Here is a 19668-nt window from a genome sequence, read left to right on the forward strand (position 1 = left end):
CGGAAACTATTTTACTGTTTCGGGTCACCGTGACCTTGACCTTTGACCTAGTGACCTGAAAATCAATAGGGGTCATCTGCGAGTCATTATCAATGTACCTATGAAGTTTCATGATTCTAGGCGTAAGCAAACTTGAGCTATCATCCGGAAACCATTTAACTATTTCGGATCACCGTGACCTTGACCTTTGACCTAGTGACCTCAAAATCAATAGGGGTTATCTGCAAGTCATGATCAATCTACCAATAAAGTTTCATGATCCTAGGCATATGCGTTCTTGAGTTATTATCCGAAAACCATTATACTATTTCGGGTCATCGTGACCTTGACCTTTGACCTAGTGACCTCAAAATCAATAGGGGTCATCTGCGAGTCATGATCAATCTACCCATGAAGTTTCATGATCCTAGGCATATGCGTTCTTGAGTTATCATCCGAAAACCATTTATCTATTTCGGGTCACCGTGACCTTGACCTTTGACCTTGTGACCTCAAAATCAATAGGGGTCATCTGCGAGTCATGATTAATCTACCTATGAAGTTTCATGATCCTAGGTGTATGCGTTCTTGAGTTATTATCCAAAAACCATTTTACTATTTCGGGTCACTGTGACCTTGACCTTTGACCAAGTGACCTCAAAATTGATAGGGGTTATCTGCGAGTCATGATCTATCTAACGATGAAGTTTCATGATCCTAGGCGTATGCGTTCTTGAGTTATCATCCGGAAACCATTTTACTATTTCGGGTCACCGTGACCTTGACCTTTGACCTAGTGACCACAAAATCATTAGGGGTCATCTGCGAGTCATGATCAATCTACCTATCAAGTTTCATGATCCTAGGCCTAAGCGTTCTTGAGTTATCATCCGGAAACCACTTTACTATTTCGGGTCACCTTGACCTTGACCTTTGACCTAGTGACCTCAAAATCAATAGGGGTCATCTGCGAGTCATGATCAATGTACCTGTGAAGTTTCATGATCCTAGGCCCACGTGTTCTTGAGTAGGCCTACTGGTCTTAATGGCAATAATAAACGAATTTAGTTTAATGGAGATTATAAAACAAAGGAAACTAATTCAGCTTATTCAGTATAGAAGTCAAAATGGTTCGGATGTTTTCTCTTTTTTCGAAAAGTAATTTATTCAACATACGAAAAATAAACGTGCGCCACCTGCTGTCATAATTGGTAACTTGCATTCTGCTTAGTTGCTTCTGCTTACTGCCTGTTGCTAACTGCCGTTGTTAATGACGCTTAGTGGCAAAACAGATTATGACTGGTTTCAGGATAATGAACACACAAACATTGGATAGTCACCAAGCATGTTGCAACAATCATCAAGTATAACCGAAAAGACAACAAGCACGTTTGAATTGTCATGAAGCATATTAGAATAAACATCAGGCATAATGTAAATATTCACCAAGAATGATGTAATGTTGCATTAATCATCAAGTATAAACGAATAGACAACAAGCATGTTGGAATTGTAATGAAGCATATAAGAATAAACATCAGTCAAAATGTAAATATTCAACACGAATGATGTTATTTTTACCTAAATACCGTTCCAAATAAGATTCTTGTTAATCCTTCATTGATAAAAAGGGATTTCAGCTTATCGCTATTCGACATGTTCATACAATTTGGAGTAGAATCAACAGCTTTTTCAATAAGATTATATCTGATATTATTATACAAGCCACATTCTTATAATACATGACATTCATTTTCAATTGCATTATTTCTACAAAATGGACAGAAGCGTCTGTCAGCAGGCAGACCTTCATACCTTCTTGTCTCGAGGCAAATCGGAGCAACGCCACACCTAAATTTACACAGGGCCGATCTATGACTCTTAGGGATTATTAACTTGCAATATTTCTCAACAACAAAATTCTGCTTAAATGTACAGTTGCTTCTCAGCTTATTTCAACCTCTACCTGATACACCATTACTAGAGTTAATTCTATGTAGCCATCTACTTTATAATCATTTAACATAAACGGTTCAATTTCCTTAACAATAACACCTTTGGATATAGGTCTAGAAACATCATAATGATGTCTTAGATTGCAATGATATAGATGCTTTCGCACAAAGAAAAAACAATTTTGACATCTTTCTAATTTGGTGCTAGCTCAGAGTGCTATGGGCTTGTTTAATCTAGAGGAATTGGTAGTGGAAAGACGGGCCCAGTAATTTGCCACCAATTTCCATTTGCGGATAGGGACTGGAGTCCAACCCATTTCTCGAGACACCAAGATTTGGGGTATATTTACCCACTCCTAGATAAAACCGCATTGCCCTGTTCTGGACAGCTGTTACACATGGAAAGGATTTATGCCCCCATATAGCCACCCCGTAAGCAATAAGTGGCCGAACAAGTGAGTCATAAAGCTTCGTGAAGACATCGTATGGTACACCACCAATTGTTTTAACTTTGGCAATAAGTAAACCTAAAGCTCTACTAGAATTCTGAGATACCATCTTAGCAGTAACATGAAGATCCAATCAAAACTAAGCCCAGATATTTATACTGATTTTCCTATCCTATCACTTGGTCACCACATGTGAACATAACATTAGATCTCGGCATAGATTTTGTACGAAAGTGAACAATATTGCTTTTTTCCTACATGAATATCCATGCTATTTCTAATACACCATCCATTTAATACATATAATAGTGTTTGAAGGTTATCGACCAGAAGTACAATATCATCAGCATATAATAAAACACATACAGTCTTATCATAAATTTTAACATAAACACCTAACGATTTCAAATGCAATGCTTAATCATTTATAAATATATTAAACAGAATAGGGGATAAAATACACACCTGTCTTAAACCACATTTTACTTTAAATAAATCCGTTCTATGCCAATTAACTCTAACACAGGAATATACAGAATTATATATAGATTTGATTGCCTGTAGCATTATTCCTTACACATCATTACTAAGTAATCTATTCCAAAGTTTTGTTTTATCTATTGAATCATACGCCTTTCTAAAGTAAATACAGGCGTAACTATTGCTAATTTATGCTGCTTACGGGTTTCTATAATACTTGTTAGAGAAGATAAGTGATCAACAGTACTACGTTTTTTCCTGAAGCCATTCTGTTTATCTACTAATATATTATTTCTTTCAATATACGTGCTCAACCTATCATCAAGTATCATACAGTAGACCTTGTAGATTACAGACGTAAGGGCAATTCCTCGATATGACACCGGGTCTATAGGATCTAGCGTAGGAGACTATAGGATAGGATTGATGATACATTTACTCCAAACTGATGGTACAATTCCATTATGAAAACATAAATTGAACAACACATGTACAAAATAAATGGATGTATCTTTAAAAAGTACTACAGAGGGTATCTCATCCATCTCATAAGCTTTCTCATATTTAGCTTTCCATATTGCTTTCTTAACTAATGCAATACTTATATCATAATTAAAAAAGGTATTACTTTCATTACCAAGATTAATATTATCGCTATCAACATCAGACAAGTCCTGTACATTTCTATTATTAAACAGTGAGCTAAAATCATGCTTTCATTTATTCAACACATCTGAAATTGATGAAGAGACTGTTCCATTGTCCAAAACAACTTGCTCTGGGATCAGCTTTTTCTTGGAGATATTTACACCAATTTTTCCGATAGACTTCCAAAAGTTATTTTGATCAATTTTGAGGCATGAATGAAGAAAACTTGGTACAATATACAAAACCTTTGGACATAACGGTTTCAGAGAAGACATTGGTTGAAAGTATCCAATATAAACATGGAAATAAATCAATTACCCCCGAAGAAGTTTAATCACAGGTTTATGTTTTGAACACACTCGATAGAGAACCACCATACGATGTTACAAGCGATATGAAAAACCTATGAGCATTGCGGTTATAGACAAGACATAATATTTAACTTTAACTTGCCGTATGAATATAACTGTGTTCTATTTGTTACTTTAAAAATGAGCCTGTTCAACAGACACGTATAGCGATATTTTCGATGTAAAAACAAATATAACAAACATTGTCGACTGCTACTCAATGTCCGGTCACGGGAAAGCAAAGACTGTCTATGTTGTGAGGGACCAAAATAAGTTTATAGCAAAAATTATGACAAATGCTATTCAAGACAATTGTGATTCGTTGAAGGCATGGTTTACTGCATAACGTTTTAGGGGAACATCATATATAGATGGTAAGAACACAATTTACAGATTCTAATATCATCCAAGCTTCAATTGTGTGCGCTGTCGTGACTTGCTCATGTCTACTACACATGTTATTAGTGAGCAAATAAATTAAGCACTGTTTTTCTGATACTTCAAAAGCTTTATGATATGGAGCGTACAAAAATTACACGCATCTAAATCGAAGATTTTATGAATTTCAGCTGGAATATTAAAACCAATGTCTTTCACGCACCGTTAATTTTGCTTCCGAAACGTTTCAGACAAGTTGCATTCAATTTTGTTTATCCCCCGCCATAGGCAGAGGGATATTGTTTCGACGTTGTCCGTCCTTCCGTCCGTCCGTCTTTCCGCCCGTTCGTCCGGCACTTTTGTGTCCGGAGCCATATCTTGGAAGTGCTTTGGAGGATTTCATTGAAACTTTGTATGAGTATATATATGGATAGGAGGATGATGCACGCCAAATGGCATTGTACACCATCCGTTAATAATGGAGTTATGGCCCTATGTATCTTGAAAAAATGCTGTTTTGTTTCCGGAGCCATATATTGGAAGTGCTTTGGTGGATTTCATTGATACTTGGTATGAGTATATATAAGGATAAGAAGATGATGTACGCCAAATGGCATTGTACACCATTGGATAATAACGGAGTTATGGCCCTTTGTATCTTGAAAAAAAATGCTTTTTTGTGTGTCCGGAGCCATATCTTGGAAGTGCTTTGACGGATTTCATTGAAACTTAGTATGAGTATATATATGGATAAGAGGATGATGCACGTTGGCGTTATCCATCAATCCAGAAAACCTTTGTGTCCAGAAGTATATGGGCGGGGGATATCAATTCAACGAATTTGCTTGTTAAATGTGGATCGGGAACAAAATGGAGACTCGAATATTTTACCCTCGAATGCAACATTGACTTTGGGCATGCGTAAGGGACTCAAACCTTCTGCCTGTGTCAATGAATAAATAATTTAAGCCACATTTAATTGAAATTAATCACGGTATATTGACGGTTTAACGGATATAATATGAGGCGATTGCAAAAAAGGGAATTGCAGAAGGAAGTAAGGACAGACGGACAGACGAAAGCATTAACAAGTTTCGCTTCGCGGCGGGAAATGTGCAACTGAATGATAACAATATGTGTAAACATATAGCTGTTATTTAAATTTTGGTCACGCAAATGATGATACATAAACATGTATTTCTTAAAGGGGCCGTCCAACAGATTGGTAAATTGACAAAATTAAAAATAGTTGTTTCTGGGGGCCGTTTCATAAACGATCGTACGACAATTTTAACTTACGAGAGAATTTTGTAATCTTAATAAGTAGACGAACTAGCTCGCCATGCTCGGCAATTATATACGGCGCTTGAGATGCCAATGTTATAAATTTAGTACTCACAATTTATAAACATATGATATAGACTTGAGCAATTATGCATCTTCGAAAAATGTATCGTATCGTAAATGTGAATAACGATGTTTATTGAAACGGCCCCCAGATTCGCAAATTTTCGTGTTTCTTATGTTATTTTTGAGGAAATAGTAATACTGACCATTACCATGCTCTTAAATATCCATTATATGCATCTTTTGACGATTCGAAAACCTGAAAATTATAAAGCTTCTTGCGACGCGAAACGATTGAATAATTTGGAAAGTTCTGTTGTTGTAGTTATATTTTGGGAAACTACGAGGATTGCTTATATAGGTTAAAAATACATCCGCACTAAGCATGAGCATTAATCGGCGAGTGGTCTAGGTGGGAGACTTTTTACTCCAGGACTCCAGGGGCGGTGGTTCGAGCCCTATTGAGGGTTACTTTTTTCTTTTTTTAAATTGTATTCTTGTGTCTTTTTTACTGGAGATGTTTAGGTCAAATGTTTAAATTTATCAATATAAAGCATTTAATGACATGCTTCAATACATGCCAAAATCTGTTGGACGGCCCCCTTAACAAGAAAACAACATGTAGTCGAATGTAACATGTTAGTCACATACTTGTCAGCAAAAGAACATAGGCGCACAATATGCGTAAGATCTTAATTGGAGAGCTATGTGACCTGTTCTACTTCCATCTAAGTGGACGTTTTAGAAAGATGTTTTGTAGGTGTCCTTTAAAGTTACTTAAGAAAACGTTCAGAAAGCTTACAGGGGAACAATGGTTCTTATTTAAATTACGCATGCATATTTAAAACATTGAATACAATACACATATTTGGAACTAAGAACTCCACTATGCTAACGTCTTCTATTGACATTCACTGTATTTTGTTATCCAGTAGAACTAGATAGTACATTAATCCAATATACGTACGTTCTTGATGTCATTTATAACGCCTGAGTTGATAAAATAAAGTGGAGTTTCTTTATTTAACACTTTTTATGTGTATAAGATGACTTTCTATTACACGTCGTTCATACACATTTTACTGGCTTTGATTGAAATATATCTTTATAATTCATTTGAGAGACCGGCAATCTTAAAATGCTTAATGTCTCTGTAAATGTATTTCAATATAAGCCAACAGAGCATATGCGGTGGACTCAATAGCAGGAGCAGAAGCCATGGTTTGTTTAACAGCTGATCTTTTCACCCGGATATTGCTTGTCCAGTTTGTTGACTGTTTACCGGGTGGTGGCAAGCCTAATAGCTGACTTAACCCATACAAAATAACACATGCGACGTGTAAATTAATATTAACCTCATAGCATTGTTATTCAATGCAAAATAACCAATTGTCAGTAATATACAGGGAATATAGACAACACGGCATTCAATATAAATAATATAAGCTATGTATAAAGCATGAAAATTTAATGCTTACATGGGAAGCAACTTCTGTGGCCAGATTTCTGAACACAATTTAAGTGTAACAGTTCTCTATAGATATTATGTGGTTCACATATTATTATGTAGTTTGCTTATGTCTGAAGTCTAATATTATGTATCGTCCTTTGTATATCGTTTTTGTCGACAATACGACTGAACTATATCATTTAAACGAGTCATTAAAGAAAAACAGTTAATACAGCGATTCGACCAATTCGGCTTATTTAATGTTGCACATAACTTTGATATCCACAAATTTGCTCTTATACTCAAATATATTTTATACAAATGAAAAGTAATCAAATTTTATTTTAAGTATAAAACATCTAATTTAAGGAATGCTCTTCAATCAACAAATGTTCCCAAAATTTGTTAGATTAAAGATGTATTATTGATCCCTTCGTGATCTATTTAGTATTAAGTGCTTTTCTGTCATAAATAGCACAGTAAAGTTTGGACATTAAAAAAAAATCTTCTGTGTTATAGTTCTGTCAAATCTGTCCAAACTTTAGACAAATATTGATTTGCAAAATATCATTGAGGTCTTGTGGTAACCAAATAACTAATCCATATCACTGTTCGAAACAAAACATAGAGCTTCTGTCCCGGGAAATGCCTTGATCCTTCGCATAATAAAAGGTTTGTGTTCACAAAACTGTAAAGAGGATATAATTATTATTACCATGGCAAATGTCGTTATAACCATCGCAAATGCTGTCATGGCTTTAAGTACCTGCATGGTAGCCGCCTATATCACTATTTCTTCCGAACACAATTTGGAGGATAAATGTATGACGGCAATAAAACATACTTTAAAGTCGCCGGTGCGTTGGGAAATGGTGTCCGCCTAGAGACCGGGAGGTGAAGGTATCGATACCCACTCTCAGACGTGTTTTGGATATATTAACAAGTAATGTTTCTTAACTGGAAACGAACTCAAACGCGTCTCAATAAGCTTTCGGTTTATCGAGTTCAAATAAAAGGGTTAAACGCAAGAATAAATACGCGTTTACTTTGAACGCTTTTTCAAAATTAAATTCAGATTATAATATTGATGTAAATGCTTATCATGATGATTATGCCGATGATTATGATGATTATGATGAGCATGCTGCTGCTGCTGATGATACTACTTATGATTATGACGATTATGATCTAGATGATGATGATGATGGACACTGTATCACTCTTATTTTCCTGTACACGCATTTGCAAAAGGATTCCACAATTCAAGCCGTTATGTGTATGTAATGAATAAACAGTGTAATACAATCATGTTATTAAATGATGATTTGAAAAAGAAATTAAGTCTCAATGCTTAAAATTATAATCGGAAGTTGTATTGTACATGTCATCAGAAGAACGCAATCAACCGCATTGACATATCATCCAACGATCTGAAAGAATACATTCAACGACATCAAAACTTTGAAACTGTACACCATCACCGATTTTGGTTTTATGTTAACATTGTTATCTATTAATTGCTTATAAATTATAAATTCTTGTTGACATAATTTAAATACGTGCACTATGACTTTATAAATAAAATATGCTGTTAAAACGAAGAATAAGTTCAGATTTTAACTTATAAGTTTAATTAGTGTTCACGAAGCAATAACCGCTGTACATATTATTCAAATTTCGATTCGCTTCTTCATAAATTCTAATAAACTGTTTGAAATATATGTAGAATAGGCAAATGTTAGATTCAACTAGGCCGACAATATATGTAAAAAAACTACTGGTTGAACGAATAATGAGTATTTTGAACTGAACCGTTCATATTGTGACAATATAATTATTAATATCTTATAAATTTTCATAATCGCACGCCATACATTTGAATGAATTTAACCATTGTAATGGTTCTTAAAAAAACTTTTGGTAAAACAATGTTAATAAAATCATCGACCTGATTATTTATATGAATAAACATGAACATATTTACTGAAATTATAGGATAACATTTAGGTTGGTATTTAACAAAATAGCCGTTGACGTTACCACACTCTGGTGTGCTCCGTGGCACCACGTGCAAAGAGGACAGATATCGCAAACGGTGGACCGCTTCAATATACCCGACTCGTACACCGTGACCGCCTGGTGAGCTGCAGTGGAAAAGTAACGAGCAAACTGACACATGGCAATTATGTAATTGCATGACACATACACAACAAGAGGCATGATAACATGACACTTTGGCCTATACGCATTTTCCCATTTGAGTTGATACCCATGTTTAATTGTTATATCGGCCGCATGATGTCAGTTAAGCACAATTATTGTGATATTGATTTAGCATCAATCGTTATATATGTTTTATGTTTATTGCGGTGATTATATATGCCGTTAAATAAAACTATGATTTTGGACAACTATTTATGCGTTATTTATAGTCGAATGATCATTCATTTTGTTTCATGTTTAATCATCTGTGTTACAAGTTTGAACTTCAAGTAAGAAGTTATTATACTTGTTACAAAATTTATTACTTGGTTCATAGTAGTCATACGCGACGACGTGACATGCCTGGCTTTTCACAACTGGATCTGAACGTTCCATAGTCACCTTCACACAGTGTTGGTTCCCTGTGTCCAGCTTTAAATGAATTACACAAAACATTTTATTACTAAAAACATGTTTTCGTTAGTCAATATTTATTTATCATTGTAATGCTTAAATAAAGTAGCATATGCAACATTCGTCTGTAAAAATAAAATACCGACCGCGTCGAAGTAAAGTGCCAGACTTTTGCCGTTCGCCTCATATCGTTTTATTTTTGGTTGACTTCCAAGAACGTCAACGTTATGCCTAAATCCTGAAATAAATAGTTCATTAAAATTGTATATGTTTCGCATGTAAATTACTATATTGTGACATTATTATTAGTAGCACCTTAGCATCAACCCTTTTAACAACGCCTTTTCTGCGTGGGCGTTAAACTATTTTATTGTAAATTCTTAAAATAATTCCACATGCATTTGTAAATGAAACGTACATTTTTTGTTATAGCTAAATTAAAATATGATTATATCATATCATTTTGTTTTTTAAAAGTTTAAGTTGAACATCACCTGTTATCATTTCTATTTCAACAAGTATCATGCCGCTAGCTGTTGGCCCGATCCATCTATAAAACACACAAGCTCAGCGATCTACGTAAAGAGCCTCTTTTATTCATTCTTACGTGTTACTGTATTGAAAAAGTATGAAACAATAACGCTTGAAAACGAATATAATAATTCAATTTTGAAAATTATTTGTTGAAAATATTTGGCTATTATACGGTACCGAACGCATGGATCGATCGTTACGCTGTTGATGGATTCGCTAGATACCGGAGCAGTCACCTCGATAAAGTTGCTGCTTGTTGATCCTTGCACGTAGTAAGACATAATGACCTTTTCATTTAAAACAAAAACAATCAGGTTAATCATAAATTATTATCGTCTATATGGTCTCATTTTCGCACACGACGCCAGTTTGAATACTATCATAATTTACATGATTTATAGTTATAACATTTTCAAATTGCCACTTTTATGTTAACCAGGAACTTTGAAACCGACATCAGACAGACATACCATACAAAAGAAAATTCAAATAATAAAACGTTATAACTATCTTCAAACAGTGTTTCCGTTCGTCTTAACATGGTGTACTTTAAATGTGTGATTCATTCGCCTGACTACTATATAAACGATATAACTCAAGTATACAAGATAAAAATACTACTTTTAGTTGTTTTCCAATATATAAAGCGGCAACAACAGATGAGCAAAAATTATAAACGTTTACTGATCTGATTGACTTTTTGTTAGTATGTTATTGGACCGAACATTGACTGTGATCTCTGAAAAAATAATTAACGCATATCAATAACTTTGATAATAGGCCTTTTTTGTCAAATATAAATGTAAGCTGAGAGCTTTTCTTATGAATAATCGTTTGTTTGTATTTATGTTAAAAATGAGCCAGAATATCTGATAAATATAACGAAAAAATTGTAAATTAAAAGAGCAAATAATACAAACATCGACGACAGCAACTCCGTGTCCGGTTGCGGAGATGCTAAGACTGTCTAGGCTGTCAGGAATCTAAAATTATTTTAAGCAAAACGAATGCAATAAGGCATATACAAAGAGAGCGACATCCTCATTGTGATCATTTAAAGGTTGGTTTCTTTAAAATTCTTGAAAGGGCAAAGAGAACGAACGAACATGAAGGTACAGTCTTAATCATTCAATAACATTAGGGATTGAGTTGGCGTTACTGGATAATGTCTTCTGAATCTGACAGAAGCAAATTTGAACCAAATTACACGAAAATTCTAACCTAGCATAGCAGATATGGAACGAATAAAATTTGAGACTCCAATGTTCGACCTTCAAACGTGTGATTGACTTCGAACCTGCGTGACTTACATACACCTTATGCAGAACATAAATTCAACTAACTGGAATAATCTTTATTTGACCAATTGCGATTCAAACTCTGGTCACCGCTTTGTGTAAGTACGTGACTACTTCTTGTTCTATGAATTGCTAATCACGACATAAGCATTATCATTTTATACCAGTGAATGTCTTTTATATTATTTACTTTAAAATGTTATTGTGCTTTTATCAATAAATATTAACAAAAATACACATCTTATAATATCAGCTTATTATTTTCCTTAATCAAGCGTTTAATTGAGTTCGAAAACTGTGACAGCTTGTATTCAAATTAAAGAACAATTTGTAATTAAAAATAACATTAATTAACATGAACCGTCAAATAAGTTTTTGTCAAATCGCTCTTACCGGTACAGTATGCGTAACATCGTAATTGCCAAGAGTTACGTCATACTGATGATTAAAACCGTTTCCAATGCCAACAAAATGTACATTGTAGTTTGGTGTCTGATGTGGGCCGATTGTAGATAATTCAGAAAACCTTGCCAATGCTTGAAGAGAAACAACGGTGTCCTGTTAAAGTAAACACATTATATTATCTTAACGGCAAATACATGACAAAAATATGACGTACATATAGCTGGAGCCATATTATAAAATTCATTTCATAATTATATTTTGATAAACATGCTATAATTGCAAAACCGGAATGTTAATAATTTGAGTTCCTTGTAGATCAAGTATGAATCTAAACACATGTGTTGAGTGCGTTTATGAGTTATTGGGTACTTGTTGACGTGTATAAGATGACTCTGCTGATCATTTCCAAGTGAAAAATGTCTTACTTGAGTTGACTGAAATCCTCCAGAAGGATTCCGTTGAGAGACCAGCCATTTAACAATACTGAAAGCCTCTGCCATTTTATTCATTTCGATATAGGTCAATAGAGCATATGCCGTTGACTCGATATCTTGGGCAGGAGCCCTTGTGTGTAGAACTCCTGACCTTTTCACTCGACCACCGCTGGTCCAATAAGTTAACTCTCCTTAAACACCAACAACACTTGAATAAACTATTATAAGTAATTATGGGTTAAGAAAACGGTATCCATGGTTGCAAAAAGATATTGCTTTGCTTTGGCATTCAATAGTTTACGTAGATGGAATCACGTCATCAATTATAACAAGAACCACACAATAGTTTTTTAATTCAAACAGGTTGTGTATTTTTTGCTCCGACAGTTCAATTTTGTTTATATCTTATGAACGACATTATGCACTCTCCAATGGTACATGTGGTATTCATTTGAGATTAGGGGGTTCAGAGACGGATGTTTTTGTTTAAAGATAAAATCCACGAAAATAAGTTAATATCCATGCTAAGTTATATATGTCACAATTGGAAAGCTTTACCTAAAAACGATTCTAATCAAATTGGAAAGCTTTTTTCTAAAAGTGATTCTAATCAAGTTAGATTTTTTTATATGTTATAATTCATGAATCTGATTGCGCACCAGTGTTGATGAGTGCGTGTGTGTTTTTCAAAGTAATTGAGATCCTTTTTCGCCTAAGGGACGACCCAGAGTGACGTATTAACTAACTTTATTCATGATAGATAGGACAAATTTCCACCATTTTCGGAAACATTGAAGAATAGCCATACTATTCTTGAAAAATTGAATTAATTAATATCACACAATGATGTTTGTCTACGACATGTATATAATCACTCAAGTTTCAGTTTTAACATCGGTCTGCTGTTTTGACTAAAATTTCATGCACAAATAATTATCGTTTGTTAACTCTGCCATAAGAATTAGCACGAACTAAAATGTGTTGAGGTGGTCTCTAAATGTAGGATGCATTTGGTAATCTTAATATATCACTAGTAAGCTCTCGATGTATAAGGCTTATAATTAACAAAAATTAAATGCATTAGCTGCTTCAACTGCTCTTTATTTGTTTATTTATTAGCTGAGGTAGCCGTTTTAGGTGAGACTCGTCATATTTTGATGAAGTGATTCCCTCCAATTTCGTTAACAATGATTGGAAATGTAATTGCATATACAATGTAGATAGTAAAAATATACATATGAAGAGTTTGTAAAATTTCTGTTTAGCAATGATATTAAAAAACATCTATTCGCGTCAGAGTATCTATTTTATTTACATTAATACCATCTATACTTGAAGCAGCTTGGAGTTTGGTAAAGCACATAGAACTTTGGGAACTTCTTGTCAATACCAGTCCGTAACACGTTATTGCAAGCGTATATGCATCGTGAATGGTGCTGAGCTGTGTTTCCAAGTAAGCCATACTCTTCAACGCTGACGTATTCATTCTGGATTGCTGTAATAACCACCATCCCACATATAATTAAGATAACATGAATATACTTATTTATGTTGAATGAGTATATATATATATATGACGTTGGTACTGCTTGAGACTTAGCGCATTATGAGTGAATAACATCCGTACAAATTAGAGAAAATTTCATGACGATTCAATGCCGAAAGAAAGTAGCCTCAATAATTGATTTGTTTAGAGTTTTTCAAAGTCATGTAGAATACAATCACAACTGGTGATGTCGTAGTATGTAACAAGTTTTTTTTATCATGTATCAGAAATAGGCAGTTTTCCCTTTTAGAAATAGACAGTTATCCCTTTCAGAAAACTCTTCATCACGTACATATTAATCAGTTTAGTGACCATTTGAGATTCTGCTAACAAAGAAACAGACGCACAAAGACACAACGGAAAACAAGACGAGTAAGATAAAGATGGTCATAGTCGTTATTATCCCCCGCCATAGGCGGAGGGATATTATTTTGGCTTTGTCCGTCCGTCCGTCTGTCTGTCTTTCCGTCCGTCCGTCCGTCTGTCCGGAGCCATATCTTGGAAGTGCTTTGGCGGATTTCATTGAGACTTGGTATCAGTATACATATGAATAAGAGGATGATCCACGCCAAATCGCATTGTACACCATCTGTTAATAACGGAGTTATGGCCCTTTGCATCTTGAAAAAATGCTTTTTTGAGCGTCAAATATAACACTTTTGTGTCCAGAAGTATATTGGCGGGGGATACAAATTCAACGAATTTGCTTGTTCCTGTTGGTACCGACAGTAACAGCTACATATTATGTTTAAAATTAATTAATTGAAATTACAAATAGCGTTTGAATCTTGACCCAATTACTGCGCATCAATAAGGTTATAGTGCGGGCATTTAACTTCGTAAAGGTAACTTATATGAAAGGTAAAATAAAAATTGTAAAAAAAATGTTATTTCGGGGTATTACAGTGAAACAATTTTTAGTTAATTGAGATTTAAGTATATTATATAAGTCCTCGTCAAGTTTCAACATTCTTTTAAGTCAAAACTTAGGAAAACATACACATGTTTCAACAAAATTATCATGAATAGTGATGTCTTTAATAAAAAAACATAAGAAAATAGCATTATTTACATTCAGATCATCGTCTTGTTATTAAGGAAGAAGCCAAGATAAGGTTTTAAAACGCAAAAAAACAAATCTTGGTTGCGTTTGTCTAGCTTTAGCCAAATAAAATAGTACAGGTTAAAAAGTATCAAAGAAATAAAATTATTTAAGCCAGTTATAATAACAATAGTACAACATTCAATATTCATTATCTTTAAAGAATCTAAGCAAGAAATATCTGAGGTAAATGTATTCAGTTACGACTTGAAATCTGATGACGTAATAATTTTAAACATACTGCACTTAAAAGCTACATATTCTATTTACTTAAGACTAGTTTCTATCAGGAAGGTATTCAGAATTATAAGAATTTGCGAAATGTATGCGGACTGTATGTACAGTGCACAGTTTATACCAAACTGGTAATTATGGAATAAATTCGCAGTCAGAAAACACAATCATGTTGTTTTCAATGTCAACGCATTTCATCCTCTTTATAAGAAAAAAAAGTGCAACAATTAATTATGTTTTTATTCACTATTACATTTTCACATTTGCGGACGTATTCAATGGCATGTTGGTTTGATATTCCATTACTTACATTCCATGTCAAGGGCACACTGTATTTGTAAACTAAACTACAATATTTAGTGTAGCATTGGGCTAATTTATTATGAAAATCAATGTGAACAAGAGCTGTGTTTGTGAAACACAATGCCCCTTACTGCGCTTTGAAGCCGCACGGCAGCTATTTTAGAAAAAATGACCTTTGCCCTTGATGGATGACCTTGACCTTTCACCACTCAAAATGTGCAACTCGATGAGATACACATGCATGCCAAACATCAACATGCTATCTTCAATATTGCAAAAGTTATGGCCAAGGTTAAAGTTTTGGGACACACACATACAATGACAGACATACAGACAGACATACAGACAGACAGACATACCGACACACATACATACAGACAGACAGACAGACAGACAGACAGACAGACAGACAGACAGACAGACAGACAGACAGACAGACAGACAGACAGACAGACAGACAGACAGACAGACAGACAGACAAACAGACAGACATACAGACAGACAGACATACATACAGACAGACAGACAGACAGACAGACAGACAGACAGACAGACAGACAGACAGACAGACAGACAGACAGACAGACAGACAGACAGACAGACAGACAGACAGACAGACAGACAGACAGACAGACAGACGGACAGACAGACAGACAGACAAAAAAAAAACAATATACCCCCGATCATTCGATCTGGGGGCATACAAAGCCTCTTTAAACAAATGTTAAGTCAGCACGAGATTACGTTTATTGAAATCTTTTACTCATGAAGTTAAACTAGTACTAGCGTATCGAACTAAATTCAAGACATAAATTCCATAAGGTAGATGCTCAGGAATATTACCATCGAAGAAAACTACAATATCAAAATTAAAATCCAAATTATATAAACTGATTACTTTCAAACACTAAAATAATTTTGTTTCATTTTGTTTCCATTTAAATAAGAATAAGATCTCGTTTATAGCAATACACGGACCGATTGACAACAAAAGGTACAATTAGTATCCATATGCACATTTATAACATATTTAAATAGTTCCCCATTAAATTAAGAGTTAAATGGAGTTAAATTTCATTAATGAAGTAAATGTATTTGTCTTAACAAAATTCTAAACATGTCCAAATAGTATAAATCTTAAATTTAATTAGTATATAAAACTGTGTTAAAATTTAAAAAAGTAATGAGAATTACTCTCAAGCAAATGCTTGTTCCTACCAAGTTGTAAATAAGCCATTATTTAATATTGGGAATGGTGAATGATATAGTGAAAATCAACAAAATTTGTAGCAAATAAATTTAAATGTATGTATGTAAAGTATATTTCTAACTTTGCCTCAATTATATTTTACACTTGCTGAACAACATATTGAATCATGAATTATAGATTGCATATAACTATCTTTTGTCTCCAGCTATTGATGGCATTTTAGGTAATATCGCTCGTTTTTCAATACATTCATTGTAAATATATTACAAGTATTTAGGTGGTTTGTGCTCATCGGTAGAAATTTGTTGTCGGTCTTATCTGATACAAATGAACAATTATTTCTGTTCAGCCTTCAAACAATGGTGCCGAAATCCTGAACCGTTTTGTTTGCTTCGCTTTGAGAACACTCAGATGTGAAAGGAAAGTATGTTCCCGCAATAATGCAGTCTACAAGTACATGATATTTATTAATGTTTTACGTATCTTTAGGACACAAAGTTTGTAACAGAGCTTTTAACATGTCTATTCTCTAGAATGCCCATGGTAATACATTTGATACCCTACCATCGTAAATATAAGTAGTTAAAAATTTGCAGCTTCCTTAATTCCTTTTTGCGATGATTTAGAACTGTCATTTTTATGTAAGAATTAACTGAGTTAATTACTTTATATTGCAGAGTACGTGGCAGCGGTCGTATTGAAATAATAGTACCAGTGCAATGTATTTTATCATATCATGCACAATGTCATTTATTCAAAGTTTTTCCCTGATATGATAAAAGATCGCTCAATAATTATGTCATCGCCATTGCTAAGAAATATTATACTTCTTCATGAAACTGATATTGTACTTAAACGCCTTAATACAATTTATCAGAGTGTCACAGAAAATTGTCAAAAGCACATAGTGTATGGAGTTGTATTTGGTAATATAAATTTTTATGCCCTACTCAAAACTTTGTAACAGGTTTACATTACATACACTTGTAGTGTGTGATATTTATTGTGGTTCGCATTCTTATTAAACTGATAAACAGTATAAAATATAAATTGCAAAAGAGTGTTGCAGTGACATAGCCAAATGAGCAGACACATCAAAATGTTAAACGAACAAGGCTAAGTTTAGTTAAATATCCTTTAATAGATGATATTAAAATCAAACATAAATTATTGCCGTAACCCAATATTGTCCAGGAACCTCCTGAGTTTTTTTTCAGAATGTGTGAATTCAGCAAATCTTCTTTTTTCGCATAGAGTGCAGGGCTCTTTTTGAGTACCTAGCGACTTTGAGGGAGATCTAAAGTGTTTAATCTTAAATAATATTACTCTTCATGACTTACTTTTCTCATTAAAACCAATAAAAATAAAACGGGAGTGTAAAATATGTATAGCCTGGCATGTTTTCGTGTATTTATGTTTTTAGTACCTCTTATTATGAAAAGAGAAATATTTGCATCACAGCGGGTCAATGACAAGTTATGTATCTACGTATACCATTTCCTGTTATAGTTTAAGAAGTTTGCCTGATTTTTTATTTGAATTGTCTTTGATTTTTTGTTGTTTTCAAAGATAATGGGTTAAATTATTAGGCCATCATAACACTGTTTGCTGTTCTGTACAGTTATTTATATCAGTGTGTACGATTCCTTATGTGTTGATGAAATAAAAACACTTTGTTTAAAAACTGCTGATGAAAAAGAAAAGCTTGTTTTTAATTAGTATGTTAATTTGGCTGATTTTAGCGCAGCATATATACTTTTTTTAAAGATGGCCAAGTCTAAATGTTGATTGTGTTATAACCCTTGCAATAAACATTCATTGAAATGCAACACAGACAATTTGTTCTTTCCTACGTGCTTTTAAAATATGCTGCTGAAATACAACACAAACAATGTTCTAACTTACAGATTTGAATTTAACATGTCATGGTGGATATGTATATGGTTAATATCTTGTTAATGTTAATTGATGATTTAAACTGATTCTAGTTACAAAATGAATAATAACTGTTAATGAATAATTTATAAGCATGTTATATCACGCTTAGCATTATTTTACTTGTGTTGAAATAATAACTATTATATTGACCCCATTTTATCATTAAAATAAATGGATCTCTTTGTACAAGTCAATGAAATTACCAACATTATAAAAACATTACCGCTGCTGAATATGAATCGCGGTTCTCAAGCAGGGATATCATAATAAACGCAGTCAGGGCAGCGCCATGTCCAGTACCAGACTACAAATATAAATTAAAGGAATAGATGCGGTGTTTGTTAGTGTCCGGAAGGTTTTGTTATAACATAATACAATAATCAATGATATTTGCAGCCATGAGCTAAACTAAGCCACACAAAAGAAACTACGTTATGCACAACATCACTTGCATTTAGTTATAATGTAAGAATAGAAAATAAAAATTAGCAAATCATTTAATATTTAAAATGTTTATAGACCACTTCGACTTAAAGGGACTGACAACCACGAATGACGAAAAAAAAAGTTGTAAAATACCGTATTTTTTTTACAATTATTAGTTTATATTGATTAAAATATCACGACTGGTATATTACATTACTTAAAAAAAGGTAATATTTTCACTATATTTGGTAATATAATTTCCCGATGTGAAATCGAAAGTACATCGCGAAAATAGGTGACATAACGATATACACACTATAAATAACGCTAGTAGAGTGATCATTTTCTATATTAAATATATGCAATTCACTACGCATGCACAATTTGCATTCCTGGGTTGACCATGTGACGATGATGATCAATCTACGGGCGTTATTTATAGTAAACTGGTAGTTACCTGGTAGACATACCCAGTAAAATTTATTACTAATTCTACTGAAAATATGAAAACTTAACAATTTTTTTTATGTAATGCTATATACCAGTCGTATTATTTTAATCAATATAAACTAATAATTGTAAAAAA

At 33.6% G+C, this 19668-nt stretch overlaps 1 protein-coding gene across 50 annotated transcripts in view; it reads right to left on the bottom strand.

The window, feature by feature from the left end:
- Nucleotides 1-8380: 8380 nt before the first annotated feature.
- LOC127863025 (CD109 antigen-like) overlaps nt 8381-19668 on the bottom strand; it is a 94751-nt gene continuing 83463 nt past the window's right edge. For all 50 annotated transcript variants that reach the window (XM_052402395.1, XM_052402396.1, XM_052402411.1 and 47 more), the window contains 11 exons: nt 18880-18960; nt 13647-13818; nt 12315-12514; nt 11878-12042; nt 11107-11169; nt 10364-10473; nt 10147-10202; nt 9799-9890; nt 9565-9670; nt 9077-9180; nt 8381-8466 (listed from right to left, as the gene is read on the bottom strand). In XM_052402395.1, the coding sequence (XP_052258355.1) occupies nt 8455-8466; nt 9077-9180; nt 9565-9670; nt 9799-9890; nt 10147-10202; nt 10364-10473; nt 11107-11169; nt 11878-12042; nt 12315-12514; nt 13647-13818; nt 18880-18960 (1161 nt within the window). In that variant the 3' untranslated portion in view covers nt 8381-8454. The remainder of the gene's footprint in view (nt 8467-9076; nt 9181-9564; nt 9671-9798; nt 9891-10146; nt 10203-10363; nt 10474-11106; nt 11170-11877; nt 12043-12314; nt 12515-13646; nt 13819-18879; nt 18961-19668) is intronic.

The sequence above is a fragment of the Dreissena polymorpha genome, chromosome 16 (genome assembly GCF_020536995.1).
Source record: "Dreissena polymorpha isolate Duluth1 chromosome 16, UMN_Dpol_1.0, whole genome shotgun sequence".
Taxonomy (NCBI): Eukaryota; Metazoa; Mollusca; class Bivalvia; order Myida; family Dreissenidae; genus Dreissena; species Dreissena polymorpha.